General features: G+C 31.0%; 1 protein-coding gene across 1 annotated transcript in view; it reads right to left on the minus strand.

Annotated features, from left to right (window-relative positions):
* The window catches only part of LOC107437247 (alpha-2C adrenergic receptor-like), a 76067-nt gene that overhangs the window by 20021 nt on the left and 35651 nt on the right, over positions 1 to 20395 (minus strand). The window contains exon 2 of the mRNA XM_071188108.1: positions 15674 to 16625. Coding sequence (XP_071044209.1) covers positions 15674 to 16590 — 917 coding nt within the window. The 5' untranslated portion in view covers positions 16591 to 16625. The remainder of the gene's footprint in view (positions 1 to 15673; positions 16626 to 20395) is intronic.

Consider the following 20395-nt stretch of genomic DNA (forward strand, 5'->3'; position numbering starts at 1 on the left):
TTTTATCCCGCCTAGAGCCCCCAACTTTGGTGGTCTCTGGGAGGCAGCAATTAAGTCGTTTAAATACCATTTTAAAAGAGCTGTAGGTAATGCCTCTTTAACTTACGAAGAATTGCATACTATAGCCACTCAAATTGAAAGCATTTTGAATAGTAGACCGATAACTCCACTATCCGCGGATGAAACCGACTTAGAAGTTTTAACTCCTGCGCATTTCCTGATAGGGAGAACAATGAACGCCATAATTGAACCGGATTTGACAAATTTAAAGGAAAATAGGTTATCCAGGTGGCAAAGAATAACCAAATTAGTACAATTAATTTGGAGAAAGTGGCAACGAAGCTACCTAAGTGAATTGCAGCAACGTGGCAAGTGGAGATTCGAAAAGGACAATCTCAAAATCGGTAGTCTAGTCTTAATTATTGAGGATAATTTACCAGCTAATAAATGGTTAATGGGGAGAATAATTAAAGTGTTTTACGGCACTGATAAGAAAATCAGAGTTGTAGAAGTGAAAACCCAGTACGGGACCCTCAAGAGGTCTATTTCTAAAATATGTTTGTTACCTGTTTCATAAAAATATTCTTATGTTTAATTTTATTTTGAATTGATTATTTGTTGTATGAGAAGATCGGTTGCAGTGTAAAGTATCATTAATTTGTTTTTTTTTTTCTTATTTGTATCAATGTTACTAATTATCATCTAAATTCTTTGTAAAGATTTTTTTAATAATGCAAATTGTGCTTTGTTAAATTATATATTAATTGAATGTTGAAACATTGCAATGCCGGGCGGCATGTTCGCGCATGTGCGACTGCCGCGCCACCCTTTTTCTGTAAAAGATTTATATATACCTTGAGAACTTCATAAATGGCGGACGTAGTCCGTGTGTCTTGAAAAATAAAGTACTACAGTCCATTGCAAACCAGTGTTGTTATTTGAGAAAAATAGACATTTTGAGCTATCGATTAGAGTGACCACAAACACTATTCAACCCTTTAAATTGACACTTAATACGTGAATGTCCGATCAGAAGAGCAATAGTTGAGTAACTCTCAAAAAATAGGAAAAATATAATTTTTTTAAAAATTTAAAATCTTGAGAATAGTTTTTTTTAAATATTCGTTTAATGACCATAATTAATACTTCATAGAGAGCTGAGTCAATAGTTTATAGACATCATGCAGTTTGTAAACATGTCCTGGGTATAGTGAGCTATAGATCTAGCCTCACCTAACTTTATTTAAAGCTTTAAGTTTATTTAACACCGTTGCCAACGTTCGGTTGACAACTGTAGTTGTAATTTGGTTTTTCATTTTTTCAGCTTTACTTCTCACCCTCGGCCGTCAGATCAGATGGTTGTGTTCTTGTTTTAGTTAATAAATTTAGTTTATGTATGAATGATATTTATTTCTTTATGCATAGCGCTCAATAGACCCTCGAAGACTCGGGGGGCCTAAAAGTGGTGACCCGTTTGAACATAGAACGCGTACAGTCTGCAAATAGAATGAGTTTCTCTCATGGTGGTGTCAACTGGCGTTTAGTAAGCTTATTCTAAGACATAAATGTGGTTATTTATTTCAAATATTAGATGAAATTTAAATTTATAAATGCTTAAAATAATGTAAATTTTTTAATATTTCTATAAAGTTAATTGAACTTTTTAAAATATTCTATCATTATATTTGACATTTAATAACTACTTTTCAATTTCGTAAATGTTGTTACTTTAGTCTTAATTTACTATAAATTTCAATTACAATGTGTAAAAACCAATGAATTTTTAATTAGAGTATAAGAAATACAATTAATTAGCTTCAACTTTATCACTTACAATAATTTTAACTTAAAATGAAGTATTCTTCAACTGTATTTTGCATTCTTTCTCAAAATGCATTTATTAACTTATGTTTGATATACTTCGTTTAGAAATTTTAATTTGTGATTTATTGTGCATGCCTTTTACTTTTTGCTCTCTGACTCGCTCATATGAACAAAATGCCAGACGAAATTCCTACTTCTGAAAGCGTGGCAGATGTTGCTCGCGTCGCTTTTAAAGCACCCCCGTTTTGGCGAGCTAATCCAGAAGTGTGGTTTATTCAATTGGAATCTCAGTTTGTCGTATCTGGGATAAGAGCCGACGACACAAAATATCACTGCGTTGTGTCTGCTCTAGATGGAGACGTTCTAACCTTAATTTCGGATATTATTCGGCAGCCACCTGCTGATAATAAATACGAAACAATTAAAAATAGAATAATTGTAAACTATGCAGATTCCGAAACTACTCATTTGAAAATGCTTCTTAAAGACTTAAAGTTGGGAGATAAACGACCTTCGCATTTATTACGCTCCATGCAAGATCTCGCTGGTAATTCCATAAGCTCAGAAATTTTACGTTCACTTTTTCTTCAGCGTTTACCGGTGTCCGTGCAACAAATTCTTCCAGTTTGCATGGAAAAAGGTGAGAAAAATTTATCTCTCCTAGCCGAAAAAGCCGATAAAATTTTGGAGGTAACTCAAAATTCATTGACAGTAAATTCTATAAATGTGACAGATGACAATTCGCGTTTTCAAAAATTGGAGGATGAAATTCCTAAATTTTCCGAGACCGTTACACGTTTGTCTAGACAACAATATCGGAATAAAAATAAATTTAGCACTCGTAGACAAGGTTCTCGTTCAAGGTCGACGCAGCGCACTGTGGCGAGACCTCTATGCTGGTATCACTATAAATTCGGTACTAAAGCTAACAAATGCATTCCTCCTTGCAATTGCGCTCAAAATTCGGAAAACTGATTGGACCCTCTGTTCATGCGACGGCAGATATAGGTCCTAGTCAGAGTCGCCTATCTGTATACGACAGGCTCATCAACCGCCAGTTTCTTATAGACACCGGGGCTTCTGTTTCAGTTATTCCAAAAACACATCTGCAGAAAATTTGATTTTTAATAAATCTTTTGATATTTATGCTGCTAATGGTTCAAAAATTGCAGTTTACGGTCAGTTAATTGATTTCTTAACTTACGCTGGTATTAAAGAGGAAACATTTCCTACTTTCTCTTTGGGTTTAACAACTATTGCAGAAGATGCTGTTTATCGAAAATTATTATTGCAGTATCCTCGCATATGTACAAATAACTTAACTTTCAACTCATGATGTTCAGCATCATATTCAAACTACAGGTCCTCCGGTGTTTGCAAAAGCTAGACGTTTGCCACCGGATAAACTTGCAACCGCTAAAAAAGAATTTGATTATATGTTAAAAACCGGCTTATGCAGGCCTTCAAGTAGCCCATGGGCAAGTCCTATTCATATGGTGCCAAAGTCAAACTAAACGGCACTTGGAGAATATGCTGTGATTACAGACGGTTAAATTCCATTACAATACCAGACAGATACCCTCTCCCACACATTCATGATTTCGCTTATAGCCTAAATGACTCAGAAATTTATTCAAAGTTAGATTTTGTTCAAGCGTATCATCAGATCCCTGTCGCGGAAGCAGACATTGAAAAAACAGCTGTTATAACCCCTTTTGGCTTATTCGAATTCACCAAAGTGATGTTTGGGCTCTGCAATGCAGGACAAACTTTCCAACGCTTCATGCATGTTGTTTTAAGGGGATTAGAATTTTGTTTCGTATACCTTGATGACGTTTTAAAAAATGTGTGTGATACCGAAGAATGTGTGTTTGGAAAATCAAAATTAACATTTTTAGGTTTTGAAGTGTCTCCCGATGGAATTGCTCCTTCATCTAGTAAAGTGTCCGCAATTACCGATTTTCCCCAACCTAAAACTGTATCGGAATAGCGTAGATTTTTAGCAATGTTCAATTTTTACCATAGATTTATAGATCACGTCTCCGAAAAACAATCTCTCCTTAGTTCCTTACTCACAAATAAAGAGAAAGACCCTACACCCATTAATTGGACCTACCCTACACCCATTAGCTGAGGCTTGATCTATAGCTCACCATACTGGCATTCAAGTGCCAGAAAAATGGTAGCCAAGATAATGACATTTAATAATTTTACAGCTATTTACTTCTGTGTCCTTTTACCTTTAGGTCTGACACTTATACTTTGTGTTACTACAACAAATTTTTTTTAAAAATGCGCTGACAGAATAATTTTGTTTACGTTATTGAAGATTTTAAGAATGCAGGAAAATAACAACAGAAAAACCTACTTGCTTTTCAAAATCTCTTCAAAAGCTCTTTTTTTCTGAAACTTTCTTCTCTGTTTTTACTGAAAGATTTATTTTAATGAAATGACTTGCCAATCGTACATTTAAACAAAACTACTTAACGTTAGCGCCTTTTTATATAGATTATAGAGCAATGAAAACAAGTAGCTAGGAAAATGACGTGTGGCTTAAAAATTTTTGGCTGAAAATTTTATTTTCACAGAATTGTTTTGGAAATCATTCCTTGAGAACATACTCCAGAAAAGCCTTTAACTGTTCAGAAGAAAATAATTAGGCAGAAGAAAATGTATAAGTACGTGTAAGAGAAAAATGTATGAAAAGTAATTTTGTTCTGATAGTTAGTGTGAAAGTAGTAGAACACAAAATTTGTGTTAATGTTGTGGTAGAACACAAAACGTAGTAGTATAACACAAAATAGGTGCTGACTGTTGGCACGAAAAGTACTGGCATATTTAAATCATTGTGTTTTTTCCAGAAAAATGCCAGACGCTTGATGACCTTCAGTTTTAACTTCCCCAAAGCTTCAAGTGCATTTTCTTCAAGATAAAAAAAATATTTTTCTTAAGGAATAATAATTTTACACAAAGAACAATTAAAAAGAATCAAATGTCAACTATCCAAGCCATCTGGATTTGCCCGATTAAAACTAAACTGGGTCTTAAATGGGGGAAAATAAACAATCGCTTGAACTATTAGTGAAGGAAGAGAGATAAAAAAACTTCAAACCTGCTTGATTTCCGGAGAAAACTAAGATAAATTGAAATGTAATTATTAAAAACTTTTCCGAGTTCGGTCAGGAAATCACAATCGCTTTGTTTTCATTCTGTCTTTCGCACGAGTAATTTGACTGATCTCGAGTTCGAGCTTCAAAGTTCGTGGCACATTTCAACTAAATGGAATAAAATCAATTACGAAAAGTAAACATATTTCATATACAATGTTTGATACGAATGAACATTCATGTTTGCGCATTCATATGAGCTTGAAAAGTGAAGTACTATTTTATTTTCATTGTGAATCAAATTATAGGAAACACGATAAGCAAACTGTTTTATGTATAAAATGCACTTTTTTTAAAATCTTGTATTTATATATACTTTGACATTGCTATCTACTGAGTGTCAACATCTCGGAAACAAGAGGTGACAGGGGAATGAAACAAATGGCATGTTTGTTGTGAAAGCTGCAAATCAGTTTTACAGAAATTTTGGAAATTAGTTACAAAAAATACTGAAAGATGGCGTTGCAAGCTATCGATGATAAGAGCGATCAGTTCTTGCATTGAAACGCGAAATGAAGTTGTACTGGGTTAGGAGATTTAAACCAAGTACTCTATTGAACAACGAGTATTTCTGGTACTGGAATATCACAGTCGCTATTAAAAAATTATTCGCTATTAAAAAATAGAATGCAAATAGAAAAAGAACCTGATTTTTCGGAAAAGTTTGGTTCGATAACATAAGCAATTTCTAGGAAATGGAAATGACGTTTCCTATTGGTTTCAGTATGATATTGGTTGAGTATGAAACATACATATCCTTAAGAAAAAACTACTGATGCCGTCACCACCATTTCAGGAAATTTTAGCAGAACGTGCTACTTCCTGTCCTAACTTGAAAACAATATGAAATGTTGCTCATTTCTAGAAAAATGCTTAAAGAACAAATATGTTGTTGATGCGGTCATTCATTTTTGAGTTATTTTTTATCAATGAAAGTTTCTTATTTATTTTTTTGAGCCGTGTAATTCAGTATATTGAAAACTATTAGCAGGGTGAAAATGATTTTCTTACAGCCACATATTCAAATATTTGAAATGTGTAACACGTTGCACTTTGTTTAAATTTTAAATTAGCTTAGGAGTGATTAAATAGTTTATATTGACCGGTTTTTTAGATTTTTCGATATAAACGCAAAACTAATAGCAGTAAAACAGTAATTTATTTTTTTCAGCCACATAATCTAATGACTGAAAGAAAAAAAAAGAAAAGAAAAACTATTGATCTTTTTTAAAATGTTGAATTAGTTTCAGAGTCATACTTGTCATATAGTTGATACTTGTCAAGTCAGGTTTTTTTTATAAACAAATCAGTTCAAAAGTTTGATTGTTTTAACAGTAATCCTCTAAATTGTGACGAGATTTAAAAAAAAACACTGTGCGAGCAGTTTAAAGGGTTGATGTACTGCAGCGAGCAGAAGATGTAGCCTCTAATATAATTAGAATAAAGTTTAAAAGATATTAATGTAGGGTACTAAAACAGGACCAAGATGGAAAAAGCAAGCGAAGTTAAATGAAATAGTTTAATAGTTGAAATAGCTATAGCAGCTTCAGGAGTTTTGCGCGCGATACCGAGCAGGGCGAGGAAATCCCGGTTTTTGAAAGAATACTCTAATTTTAAATTAGTTTTTTTTTCAAAGTTCATTATTTTAAATTATATTTTTTGGAAATTGTATTACTAATGGTATAATAAAATATATATCATATTATTAATGATATTTTCATTATTTATTTATTGTTCATCATGATTTCATAAGTTTATACTAGTGTACCGACTCTGGCATAAACTGATTCTCTTACCTAGCTTGTTCCGGTATCTATTTAAATTTGATTTAGTATCCGACCTGGCCCGGGAATTCGACGGGGAACTAATCCAGATTTTTCCGAGAAAAAAAATCAGATTAATGATTCGATTTAATAAATTTGATGATAAAATATTTTACAAGATACAGTTCTAAACAAGTTTATTTCTCGTATATAAATAAAAATATATGTTTTAATTTTTGAACTCGCTTTGAAAAGAACTTTTTTAGAGAAAATTGAGATAAATGGTCGCATGTAGAATGATTGACGTAAAACTGCTATGTAAGCATCTGTTACTAATGAATTGCATAGTTAATTTTTCATCTGATTTAATTAAATCTTAACATTTAATAATGCAACTTTCTAATAAAACATTTTTTAAGTATATTTAATAAAGCAACGGTATAGTGAGTGAAAAGTGTTTTGACTGTCAGGATATAAATTTTATTACTGTAAACGTAACAACTACAAACGTAATTTATGTGCAAAAAGAACTATATTATTACCAGCGCTTAAATTATTCGATAATGAGATAGAAATTTTATTTTACTACCAGCTCTGAACAGAAGATGCACGTAGCGGATTTGTCGTCTTTTTTATGATCTTATCTCCGAAAGCTAGTAATTTTGTGACACATGGATCAAGAATAGGTGCAAATTCCCTTTCGTAAAACTTTGTTATTTGGAACGAATTGTTATTTTCGTTACAGGGTGAAAAAACAAAAACAAAAACCTCCCACGGTGATCACGACGGTAAGAGAGCTCTAACCTGACTAGAAATTGAAATTATTCTGCCAGCGAGTAAGAAATGCGATATGTAAAGAAAATTTAATGATATCGATTATTGATTTCACTCAAGCATGCTTCTGATCAATAGAAGCGCTTATACGATAGTACTGGGATCGGGATAGCCTGGTTGGCAGGGCGCTGGACTCACGTTCGTGAGAACGGAAGCTCGAATCCAGTCCGATCGAAGACTCTCCGTGTAGTAAATGGTGACTGGTGCAAGTTAGATCTGTCGGGTCACAAAGTCCTCCATGTTCCCATTACAAGCTATACCTCTGGAGGTATTGAATCGGAGATTGATCGTTCTCTGTTTCAGGTCAAAATTACGATCTGTGGATTAATGAATGGATGATGCATGAATGGGTCCGCCCTGTAAACGGCTGGGCAGAAGTCGAATTCTTGGCCATAGATGGCACCACCGGAAGTCTAGAACAATCGCCCTCCTTACCTTAATGGCCTTCGACTACAACAACAACATCAGACAGTACTGAAAATGTAATAAAATGCTGTTAGTTATTGTTAAGTAAAAATAAATTTTTTAGAATAAAAATAAGTTCGTTTTTTTAAGAATAAAAACTATCTTCTGTTTGTAAATATTATTTATAAATAAAAGCTATTTTAACATGCGCTTTTATTTACTAAAAAATCAATTTAGTAACAGTAACAAAATAATTAATGTGACATTTGTAAGAAAATATTTGTTGTGTTTCTAATTTTCTTTCTCCTTCATACATTAACACTTTAGCCTACTAATTTAAATACAAAAAATATATATTCTTACATTCACTAATTTAATGGAAGTTAATTTTAACTTGTTAACATTGCCACGTAAAAAAACATGCATAAAATTTTTGTTAACCTATTTATCACTTTTTACAGGAATATACAATTATTTTAAAGCAAAATAGTTTCTCATGGTAAATGTTAATAAGCGTTGCTATTCTATTGACTATCGTTCCAGAAAAAAAGTCGTGATAAGTTATATTTGCAAAAGAGCCCTTAGTTTTTTATTCCTTTCCCCGCAGAAAATCTTTTTCCTTTATACTATTTTGTTTATTTTACTTTTAAAAAAGCAATACTAAAATTTTAAACTGCAATATTACTATTTATTCATTTTCTGTTTGCTTCTTTTATATGTTTGAAATTAGAGTTTGCGGTTCAAAACAAATTCCGGTTTCTCCTTCTTAATAAGTTACTGTAGCGAATATAATTTTTTTTGCTTCCAATGTCGATTAAAATATTATTTTTTTATCGAATCAACCTACTAACATTTTAGACAATAGTAGAATATATGGTCCCTAAATCCCGTGACGAGCTGAGAGGGATGAAGGGGGAAACAGCCACAGGTATCCAACCAAAGGTGGCAGCCAATCGATAACCAAGGACACTATATATAACTTTAAAAACTAATTTTTGTTTCGATAGGTAAATATTTATAATAGGTGAAAAGTTCTTTTTCATGGGTAAGTAGTTCGAGCAAAATATTTTATCAAGAAGAAAGTATGATCTGCAAAAAATTTTTATTATGAAGTTTCAAGGTATTCAAATTTACTTATTCTTTACTTTTAATAAAAAAATTTAAATATTCTTTTTAAAATAATAAGTTTTTTATCGTAGAATAGTTTCTGATTGCATTTATTAAAAAATGGTTTTAAAATATAGATTTATGTTAATGTAAATACACATTTTTTAACTCTTGTAGTGCTCATTTTTTCAAGAGCATATGATCGAAGAGAATCATAATCCCCAGATGTCCTAACATCTCTGCATGTTAATGCCCTTAAGATTTATAAAGAAGCTTTTTAACTATATGGATTTAAAAACTATAATAATTTTTATGAATAATTTTAACATTATTGGTTAGTATGACAAATTTTAGTAGAACTATTATATCAAACATAACTCAGTATTACCTGGCACCTGGTGAAATTGACCGGGAAATGAAATTAATAACCGGTTTTAGGTAGTAACCGGGTAATGAAAATTAAGTAGGATAGCCGTAGATGCCAGGTATATGCATATTTTAAAATCAGTTTTAAATAAAAACATATTCTTGTTTAAAACTGTACTCGTGAAGTCGTCATCATTTGCCTTAGGGGAAGAAGAGTCAAAATCAAATAACGAAGCTAGCTGAAAAGAATGTTGTTTAGTTGGTTGTCGAGCGGGCATTTAAGCAAATCTATAAAAATATCTTGTATAAAATACACTTAAAAAAGAAGAAACTGCTGTCATAGTAACGGAAAACATTGAATGGCTCCAGTTATTAAATTACGCGCTTTTTAAAAATAAGCTAATTTTTTTAAAATTACATTGAAGTTTTAAATTGTAGTTTTTAATAGATAATTTGGAGTATAGGTAGTAAGAATTCTTTTAAAGATATTTAGCATACATTTCTTCTGGTTTCACTGCGACTTGTTGAGTGTTTCAACACCTAGAAAGTCAAATGCTAATAAAAGACTTATTTAAAATACCATCCGTTTGACAGTGTATTTGAAAACTCAATATCATTATACACGACCAAAGGGTCTCATCAGGATTAAAACTTTTAAAATTTTTCAATGATTTGAATCAATTTTAAATTCACTGTCGGTAGGTTTTTATTAATTTTTCATTAATTGGTTTTTTATTAATTTATTTAAATTTAAATAATTTTCTGCTATTAGCACTACCTTTAAAATAATTTTATTATAGATGTTAGATTGTAATCTAATATAGGCTGAGGTATTATAATGATAGATATGACACTAAATATTAGTTTTAACACTCAACGCGCTATAATATGAGACAAACACATCAAGGGGAATCGTTTTATTTTAGCTTACAAAATATACGCAACTTTCCTTTATTATAAAGCATTTTTATTAACCTTATTACGTAGCATTTTGTGATAAGCAATTTTAAAACGTTATTTTTACTTAACCACTCTACAATTACTAAACAGTATGTGACTAATATTTGCTTTTTCAGTAAGCATTACGTAAAACTCTATCCAGTCAATATACATATGAATTTAAAATTGAATAACATTAGGAACTAACTTTTCGTACTTGGTACGAGATTTAACTTTTATCACAATAGAATCTAAGAATCTGTTAATCTGTGTTAGATTAGCAGATCAAAAATTTACTAATCTGCGAAAATTTAGTTGCTTTGTAATCGTGGGGGTTGGTGGGTGAATTGAGCTGAAGAAGAGCCCTAACTTTTCTTATTACCTGCGATTCAAGAAAGCTATGCTTTCTTTCTCTGTTTTATCAAGATCACGCTAATTTTACAATTAAAAAGGAATAAAATTCTCTTAGTTCATTAATATTAAATAAAGCAATTCTATGAGTAATAGTACTTTAATTATTACGCAATATTTTGTGATAAACAAATTTTAAAACGGTATCTGACTTATTAGCCGCTTTACAATTTCTGAACAGTAAATAAGTTATATTTGCTTTATAAACTTTATGTAGAACTGTGCCTAGTGATAAACAAATTTAAAACGGTATCTAACTTATTAACCCCTTTGCAATTTCTGAACAGTAAATAAGTTTATAAACTTAATGTAAAACTATGCCCAGTCAATATATTAAATTATAAAAAAAGAATATTATTAATAACATTTCGCACCATTACTAAACATTCATTTTGGCTAAAAACACTTAACGATTTTTTCATAGTAATAAAAAGAAAAGAATTTAAAAAAACAAAATTTTTGCAATGATTAGATATAAATTTTATCCTAAATTAATCAGGAGCTGAATCAGTGTTAATAAAATAAAAAAACAGGGATCTTTTTAAGTAATAATTTTGAATTAAGAATCTGTTTATAGGGAAGAAATAAAAATGATGATTGAGTTGGTGAACAGCTCCTATTGAGTAAATAAGAAAGGTATGTCTTCTTGCTTGATTGTATTTAGGTCTCGCTATTTTGAGAATTAAAAAAAAGAGTTATTCGTGCAATTCTTAAACATGTAATAATAAATTGAATAGGTGAGTTACAATTTATTGATGAAGTTAGAGCATTGTCTTTTTTAATCATACCCGTCAATATTGCATAGTTATATCATTGTTAGTACCTTTTATTCAATTAAAAGAGGCATTTAATTAGGTTAAAAAGTAAATAAGAAAATATTTATATCTAAAACAGATCAACGTATTTTTTTTTTTTTATAATTATTTATTTCTTTGCGCATTTGCTCATTTTGTGTAGTATTTTTTTCCTTTATATCAGTGTTAGTGACTTATTGATTTATATCCCATGATAAGGAAGTTTATATAACAAATGTTCATCAAAACTTAACTTATACAATTTTCCCAATTTAGTCTATTTTCAATGTTCATTTCAAAGACAATTAAGAAAATAATAAAAAAATACTTATAAAACATAAAACAAAATAATTTTGGTAAAAATCAAATCAAGGGAAAAAAGAAAGTATAAAAAGAATTCTATATTTGCATCAATGAACATTCTTAATAATATAAGAATGAAATAATTGAAAAAGAAATATTGTTAATGAATCATTTAAATTTTATAAATTGCAATGAAGGATAAATAAGAATAATTGTATGGATCTGGAAGAGTTTTTTCCTTGAAAACACATTCCATTCCTTTGTAAAGTGCAAATCCCGAGTAAAATTTGAAACCATATGCTTTTAAAGTGCAAAAACCGGTCCTCTCTGAACTACGTGTAAATGACGAATGAGAGAAAAAATACGACAGGAATTTATAAACTTCAAAAATAATTCAAATACACCAAAAAGGCTGAAGTAGCCAAGTCTTGTAAACACGAACAACAATTAAATGATAGCGAGACCAACGATAATTGTCTTTTTAAATATTAGCAGTGGCTACTGAACGCCCTTATTTTAAGATTAATTACGCATTGTTTCGTGTTAATTTTTAAATGACTTAATGTTTAATTTTAATTTTGAGAAGTAATGTTTGAAATTTTATTTAAATAATAAATGTTAATTCAAGAATTTTATTTGTTGATATCGTTTATCTGCTGTTTTATCTGCTGCCGGATGTGGTTTCTGGTTACAAAAAATTTAGCATCATTACCTATTGATATGTGTTGTCGAAAAGAAATTGTGAGGCAAAAAATGCGCAAATTATTAGTTTAAATAATATAACCAGAGGGAGAAGAGCCTCAAGGATATATCTAGAATCGTTCTTATGGTTGGAATACTGTAAAAAAGGAAGATGTTTTCGGGTCAAACTGCCATGCAGCGTGAGACCTGTAAAAGAAGTGAAATGAAGCTTGGTATATAAGCATATTGTTTTTATTAAAATTTGGTATGTTTTAAAAGCAGAAAAAAACTCAATCAAGTGCAACCTGAGGTCATCGTTATTACTGAAGTTTTTACCAGTTAAAAAGTTTCGTAAACACTGAAATAAATGATAAAATCGTGCAAGGCTATAAGGGGGATTTCAAATCATAAAGGTAACATGTCTCGCCGAGACAATGTGAGGCCTCACACATCTTTAGCAACTCGTGTAAAATTATTGGAGCTTGGTTGGGAAGTGATGTCACATCCCTCATATAGCCCTGGCCGTGCACTATCAGGCTATCATTTATTTTGAAGTTTACAAAAATTTTAAATAGTAAAAATTTCAGCACTGACGATGCGCTCAAATCGCGCTTGCTTGATTTTTTGCCGATAAGAATCAGAAGCTCTTTGAGCATAGAATCATAAAGCTACCAAAAAGATCACAAAAGGTCATCGAACAGAGTAGAATGTATTTGACTAAATGAAGTTAATTTTTCGTTTACTTCATACTAAAAAAAAACCGAAATAATTTAATGTCAGCACATTATTATGAAATGATTTTCTTACTGGTTTTTGATCCTTTCTGTTTTAATATATACAGGTGTAAGAAATTAAGAGAGTTTGCAGACTTGGTCAATTATTTCTAGAACTACTGGACCGATTTTAATGAAATTTGATATGTACACACATTGACACAATACGAAACAAATAACCATTCAACAATTTTAACACACATGCATGATCATGCTTAACACTCGTTGGAGTCGGAAGGTATGAAATTGCCACAGGACAATTCTGGCCCATTGTCACAGAAAATTATATACTGCCTTATTTCAAATATGAAATCACGCTACAAGGCCTGTATATCTCCAAGAGGGGACCATACCCGCTATTAATCCATTTTTTTGTTGTTGCTTATTTCGCAATCACTGTTTCATACCCTTTGATTCCAACGAGTATTAAGCGTGATCATGCGCGTGCTTACAATTGTTTAAGGTTATTTGTTTTGAATTGTATCAATGTATGTACATATCAAATTTCTTTAAAATTGGCCCAATAGTTCTAGAGATAATTGTCCAAGCCTGCAAATTCTCTTAATTTCTTACACCAGTTCATATAAGCTTTAAACCCTGTCGTTGATGGATTTTCAACGTGGGCTTCAACGTTGACTTCTTTAAGGACTACAACAAATGCTAAAAGTAGACTAGATTATTCGTTAAAGAATCATTAATTGAGGCCGTTTTTATCATGGAAAAAGTTTGCTCCGAGAACTTGTTGAGCTGAAGAAGTCTGTACTGAAGTTGTAGAAGATTGAACTAGAGTATATCTCTGAAGATTGCCATCTTTTGTTCATTGAGCTAATATGACATGATGCGTGTTAACACTATTTCAAAATTACACTCTCAAGTTGTAGTAAAAATTAAAGACAAAAAATGAGAATAAAGGACAGGAATCACAGCGATTCGAACCCGGGAAACTTGATTAAAACGCCAACGCAATAACCTCTGTCACACATTGTTGGCCACGTTTTTCAAAATCTGATACAATATGTTTTTGAAAATCTGTCATCAAGTCAGAGTAAATCAAAGGAAAGCTTCATGGTCCTTTAAAAACATTAGTTTAGTATTTTTCTATTAATATTTACTGTATAGGTTGAATAGTACAGTAAAGTACACTAATGTTTCATTCAGCAATTTTTCCGAAGTTTAAAAAAAACAGTGTTTGCAAGAAATATGTTTCCCACTACGAAATGAGATAAAATTTGAAATAAAGATAATTTAAATAATGGAATAGGCATTTGTAGAAAAAAATTAAAATAATTAGCTCTGCATTCCATCGATATGTAACGTTGTGATAAACTTATACGAATTTAGTATACTTTAATGTACTACGTAAATATTAAACATTTTAATTGTCTCAAATTTCTGTATTATTTTGAGTAACACACATTCAGACGTCGAATCTCTTTGTATCCATTTTATATGAAGGAAATTTGTTACAATTGTAACGGAGTACTTTTGGCTCTTGTGAAACGATTTTACCTTGTGGCGCCTTTTTTACAGCGAAGGCATGATGTGTTGAGCAATAATTAATGCTCTTACAGAATCCGACATCTTTTTATCCGCAAAATATTATTTTAATAAGCATGTGCTGAAATGCAAAAAATATTTAACTATTAATATATCCGCAAATAAATCTTATTTGTATTGTAGCACCATAAATTGGTGGATTTTTGTGCTATAACTTTGAATTTATTAAATATTACTCGAGATACATAAAATATCTGATTAACAAGCCATGATGAAATCTCAACTAAAACAGAAATCAGATATGAAGAAATAATTGTCATCTAGAAATACCTGGCAAACCTAGACGGGAGCTAGTGGCAGCTTAACGTCTATTTACCAAGCACGATTGCCTTGCTGTCCGACTCATTTGCATTGGTATTCTTACTGAGGCATCCTAGTTCCTATGTGACAAATGAAACGAGCCTATTGACAAATATCACCTGAGTACCGATGGAGCTCTCCATAGAGATTCGAAATCATTGAGATATTGGAAAGTGAGAAAACTTATTAGGCCGTAACTTTATCCCATTAACTTTTCGATGTTATTGTTGCTGTTAATTTCTTCGTTTAAATTTTTCTTGTTCCTATTATTCATGGCTTCAGCCATTGGAAATAAATATCTAAAGTTCGAAATTTATCACATTTGGACCAATACAACGCATTCTAGAATCTTCTGAATTGGAAAACTTATTTCTTGCTAACCCTGCACATTTAATTTCGTTTACTTTCTCCTGGATAAAAATAAATAGAGTTTAATTCTATATACTCACCTAAAAATATCTGATCTTTTATCTGGAGGACTAGGATTACTGAAGCTCGTGCATGTGGTAGTGGTAGTTGATTTATCTCTTGGAGGATCATTTGTCACTCGAGTCTTTTTAACGTGCCTTCTAGCTCTAGATCTTGCTGCCATAAATATTCTAATATACACAAATACCATAACAATAGCAGGAATATAAAAGGAACCTAGTGCTGAATATAGTACATAGCCTACATCATCACTAAGTGAACATGAAGGATGGTCTTCTTGTTTATCTTCCTTTTTCCAACCTAATAGAGGTGGCAATGATATTAATGCTGATAGAATCCATACAAAGCATATCATAAGCACTGCTCGTGTAGCAGTTCTTTTCTTTAAGTACTCAACTGCTTGAGTCACTGACCAATATCGGTCTAAACTAATTAGACACAAGTTATTGATAGAAGCAGTACACAAAAGAACATCTAAAGCAGCATGTATTTCACACCAAACGGTACCAAAAATCCAATAACCCATTAGCTCTTTAGCTAATGAGAATGGCATTATTATTAAACCAACTAAAAAGTCAGATACTGCTAATGAGGCAATGAACCAATTCTGAACGGTTTTCAAAGCTTTCTCTGTCGCTATTGCTATACAAACCAGCATATTGCCTACCACAATGACGACCATAATAATTGTCACAAAGAAAGCTGTTAGAATGATTCGAACTTGGGAATATCCACTGGGATATTGGGAGCCATTCCAATCAGGATATGATTCCCAGTTCCATAAAGTTTCTTCATCAGACACATTTCTGAAGCTTAAAAATGATGTTGTATTTGCTTCGGTCAAATAGTAATATTCGATAGGATGGATACTGCTGCTGTTTGTATAGTTTGATTCCATTTTCAAGAAAGGTTTCTTTGTCTTGTGAGTAGTGATCATTTCTTCCACATATTCATCTTAAGATTCTTCTTTACCTGAAATTTAAAATCAATCATTCCTTAATTCTTGTAATTTTCATTTATAAAGAATTCAAAACTTACACTGGAGGAACAAATTTTTTTCATGTTTCGTTGCATAATATTTTTTTACGGATCTTAGACACTTTCATATCGCTGATTTCAAATCTGAGATCAGTTTCTTTCTCGAAGCTACAGTTTTTGCAAAAGGGACATATTTAGTTTATTTCTTGTCGAAATCTACGGTTTTAAAAAGTTTACATATAAAAGAGGATCGCATAAATGTTGCAATGAATCTGAAGGGGAGTTAGGGTGCATCATCAGAATTAAAACTGCATGGGAATTCATGGCCGGAAAAACCATCATACGCCGCTACGGAGGCGTACCTGTATGAAGTGTTTCTTCGTGTCTTCTGAACAGGTAATAATAGGGAAGCGGCCCTACTCGCAAACGAAGACATTGCCGGACATGAGTTCCATTGCAGTTTTAAACCTATTCACGTGCCCCAACTCCCCTAGAAGTTAGTCGCAACATTTACGCGACCTCCTCTTATATATAACGTTTTAAAAGTTGTCCATTCCGACAAAAAATAGACTAAAAATGCCATTTTAAAAAAATCTGTTGTTTTAAGAGCAAAACTAATTTAATATTTAAAATCTTCACACCTGAATTAGGCAAGATCAAGCATTTGTAAAAATGCAACAAAACATTTGTTTCTTAGTGTTACTATTGGTGTAGCCAGAAAGTATTTCTGGGTGGGGTTTTAAAGTTGGTACTTTTAATATTTATACATTTTCAATACACGATCATTTTAATAGGAAACTTTTTAAACAGTTAGCTACTTTTAAATAAAATTATTGAATAATATCTATGAATTAATATGTAGGGGAGAGCATGCACATAATTTACTAGATATAATTTTTAACTTATCTAGTTGAACTTTTATCTTTATTTTGAACTCTTGAGTTTTTTTTTTCTTTTTCTACAGAGACCTAACCGATAAAATTTTTGAATTTTTTTTTGATCAGCTTCAGAAGAAACTTTATCGGATAATTGAAAAAACTGCAAGATTTTTAAGTCATCCAGCTCAAAATTGGTGATGTTTAATGCATTAAAATTTATACAAGTACAAGCACTGGAGAGATGCTGCAAATTTCGTGAGAAAAAACTCTTGTGTTTATTTCCATTGTATTAATTTTTTTAATTAACATCATTTTATTACATTCTGTGCCATCATAATGTAGTCTTTTATGATTGATCAGCAAAAGAATTAATTGATATGAATGATTTCTGAGAGGAGTTTTAACCAGAGGCGTAGAGTGACGGGGGGCGGGAACACATTTTGTTTTTAGAAAACTATACATTTATTTCAAGTTTTATTTATATAGACGGCATATTATTTTTTTTCTTCATGTTTATATATTTATATATAAATTTATGTATAAAACTTAATCTAGACTAACAGTTTCCTAAAAACAAAAAGTGTGCTGCCCTCACTCTACGCCAATAGTTTTAACCCCTAATCCTCCCCCATTGGCTACGCTACTCCTTACTAAATATACAGTATCCAATTAAAGAAAAGGTTAACTTTGTGCTATATATAAGTAAAGCTAAATAATGGGAAAACACAATAAACAATGGCATATAAACTAACATATAGTTTCGGTTCTAAACTCTTTTAAGTACTCAACTGCTTGGGTACTAAATCTCAAGTTCTGTTATATTAAGTATTCAATCTTGCTCAGCGTTGAAACACAGAAGGAAAGGCGGAAAACAGAGAGAAGTAAAAGAAATTTGTTCTACATATGAATAAAGCTAAACAATGAGAAAACACAACATTACATATAAACAGATATATTATAAGTTTCGATTATAAAATGCATCAAGTGCTTAAGTACTTAATCTTCAAGTTCTCTTGTATTAAGGACTGAATCTTTCTCAGCGTCGAAACAACGAATGAAGAAGGTGGGGGGGGGGAAACAAAAAAAATTATAAATAAATTGCCTCAAAGAAAAAAGCAGTGCAAACTTAAACAAGAAAATTAAACAAGTTTGGTTAGCTAGATGTTGCAAGATGTAAAAATTAAAAACATTTGAAAGAGAGGAATTACTTGAAAGATATGTTTAAAGTCAAGATATTACATACTTTCATCGCCCTACATAGCTAAACTTCTAATCAATTTTATTTCTTAAAAAATAAAGGCTCCTTATAATTGAAACGAAACCATAATATGTCTGTCGTTGTTCCACGTTCTTTACACGTTATTTAGTTTTATTCATACGTTTAGAATAAAACTAAAGAAGTGATAGCATAATATTTATTGAAGAACAGCATTTTCACAAAATTGCTGAAATATTCTGAAAGGATCTAAAATTTCTAAAAATGAATTGTATATTGTGTGCGCATAATAAAAAAGGAGCCCCTAAATAACTTTTGTTCTAATGATCAGATTTTACTTACTAACATGTCCTTCTAATGATTTAAAATTATTGACCATAAATATGCTAATTAAGTTATTCTAGCGATATTTTAAGTTACGAAATTAGACAGAAAAGCGTACTTTCTTAAAACAAACATAAAATTTTTTCCACCGGTTTTGGATTCTTCACTCTCATAATATAAGGATTAGCCGCAATTTGGAAAATATGGTTCGAATAATCAGATGTGGGGTTCAAAGTTTGGACCCCTTAATATAAATTTTAATTCTTGCGTTTTCAGCTCTTCTCCAAAATTATTGTTAATTCAAACTACTTTATCCAAAAATAATTTCATATAAAATTAAAATTAATAATTGTTTTCTATTATTTAATTCATTAGTGGTCGAAAACACATTTATTTGATTGAAACAGAAAATAGTCTTTTGTTTTTATACAGTGTTTTAAATGTATTTGAATGTAATCTTTTTAGCTAGCGAATTTTTCCCTTTTTCTCGGATTTGAAGAGGCAAATAATTTATAAAGCATTATTATTGTTTTCTATTAATAATAAAAAGCAACCATAGAAACAGAAAACACACTGTACAACACCAATCTTTTAAAGATGTTTAGGTAAATATCGAGTTAATATAAAGCCATAAACAATTTTTTGAGGTAATAGAAATTTAGATGATTATAAACATCTGTTGAATCAAGTCTCAAAACTTCGAATACTAAAAAATAGGTCAGTTTTTCAATGCTGGTTGCAAAATAACTATAAAGGAGAACTTAAACTTACTATTCTTTTGACGCAGGAGGAACACCAGTGTGCCTTTTATAAATTTTTTTCTGAAGCTCGAATTACAAGCAAAAATATATATTGGTGCTTTTTAATTATAAAAAAACAGTCTAATAGTTACTAAAAGACATGTTAGATTACCGGAATTATATTTGTACTAAAATATAAATCCAAAAAACTTGTTTGATTTTTTTCATTCATATTCAATAATTTATTAATAATTAATTTTGTAAATGAAATAAATTTGTTGGAAGTGGGTCACGTATGGAAGATTTCCCTTCTAATTCAGAAAGAAACACCCGCATTTCATGCAGTATTTTATAAGCATAAATTATTAAAAAGCTAAATATAAGATTTTTCACTTACTTTGATCTAAATTACAGTCCCTGGCCAAATTATTAGACGCACTAAAGATTCTATGTAAAATCTTAATTATCAGGTGATACTATACAGCTTTATTGTTTCTACACGACTAAAACCAGTTTGCACTTCTTTACGTTCCTGCATTGTAATGTAATACGTTAAAAATAATTACAAATAGGAAGTATATAAAAAATCACCCCAATAAAAGCCCA

The sequence above is a fragment of the Parasteatoda tepidariorum genome, chromosome X2, assembly GCF_043381705.1.
Source record: "Parasteatoda tepidariorum isolate YZ-2023 chromosome X2, CAS_Ptep_4.0, whole genome shotgun sequence".
In the NCBI taxonomy this organism is placed as follows: domain Eukaryota; kingdom Metazoa; phylum Arthropoda; class Arachnida; order Araneae; family Theridiidae; genus Parasteatoda; species Parasteatoda tepidariorum.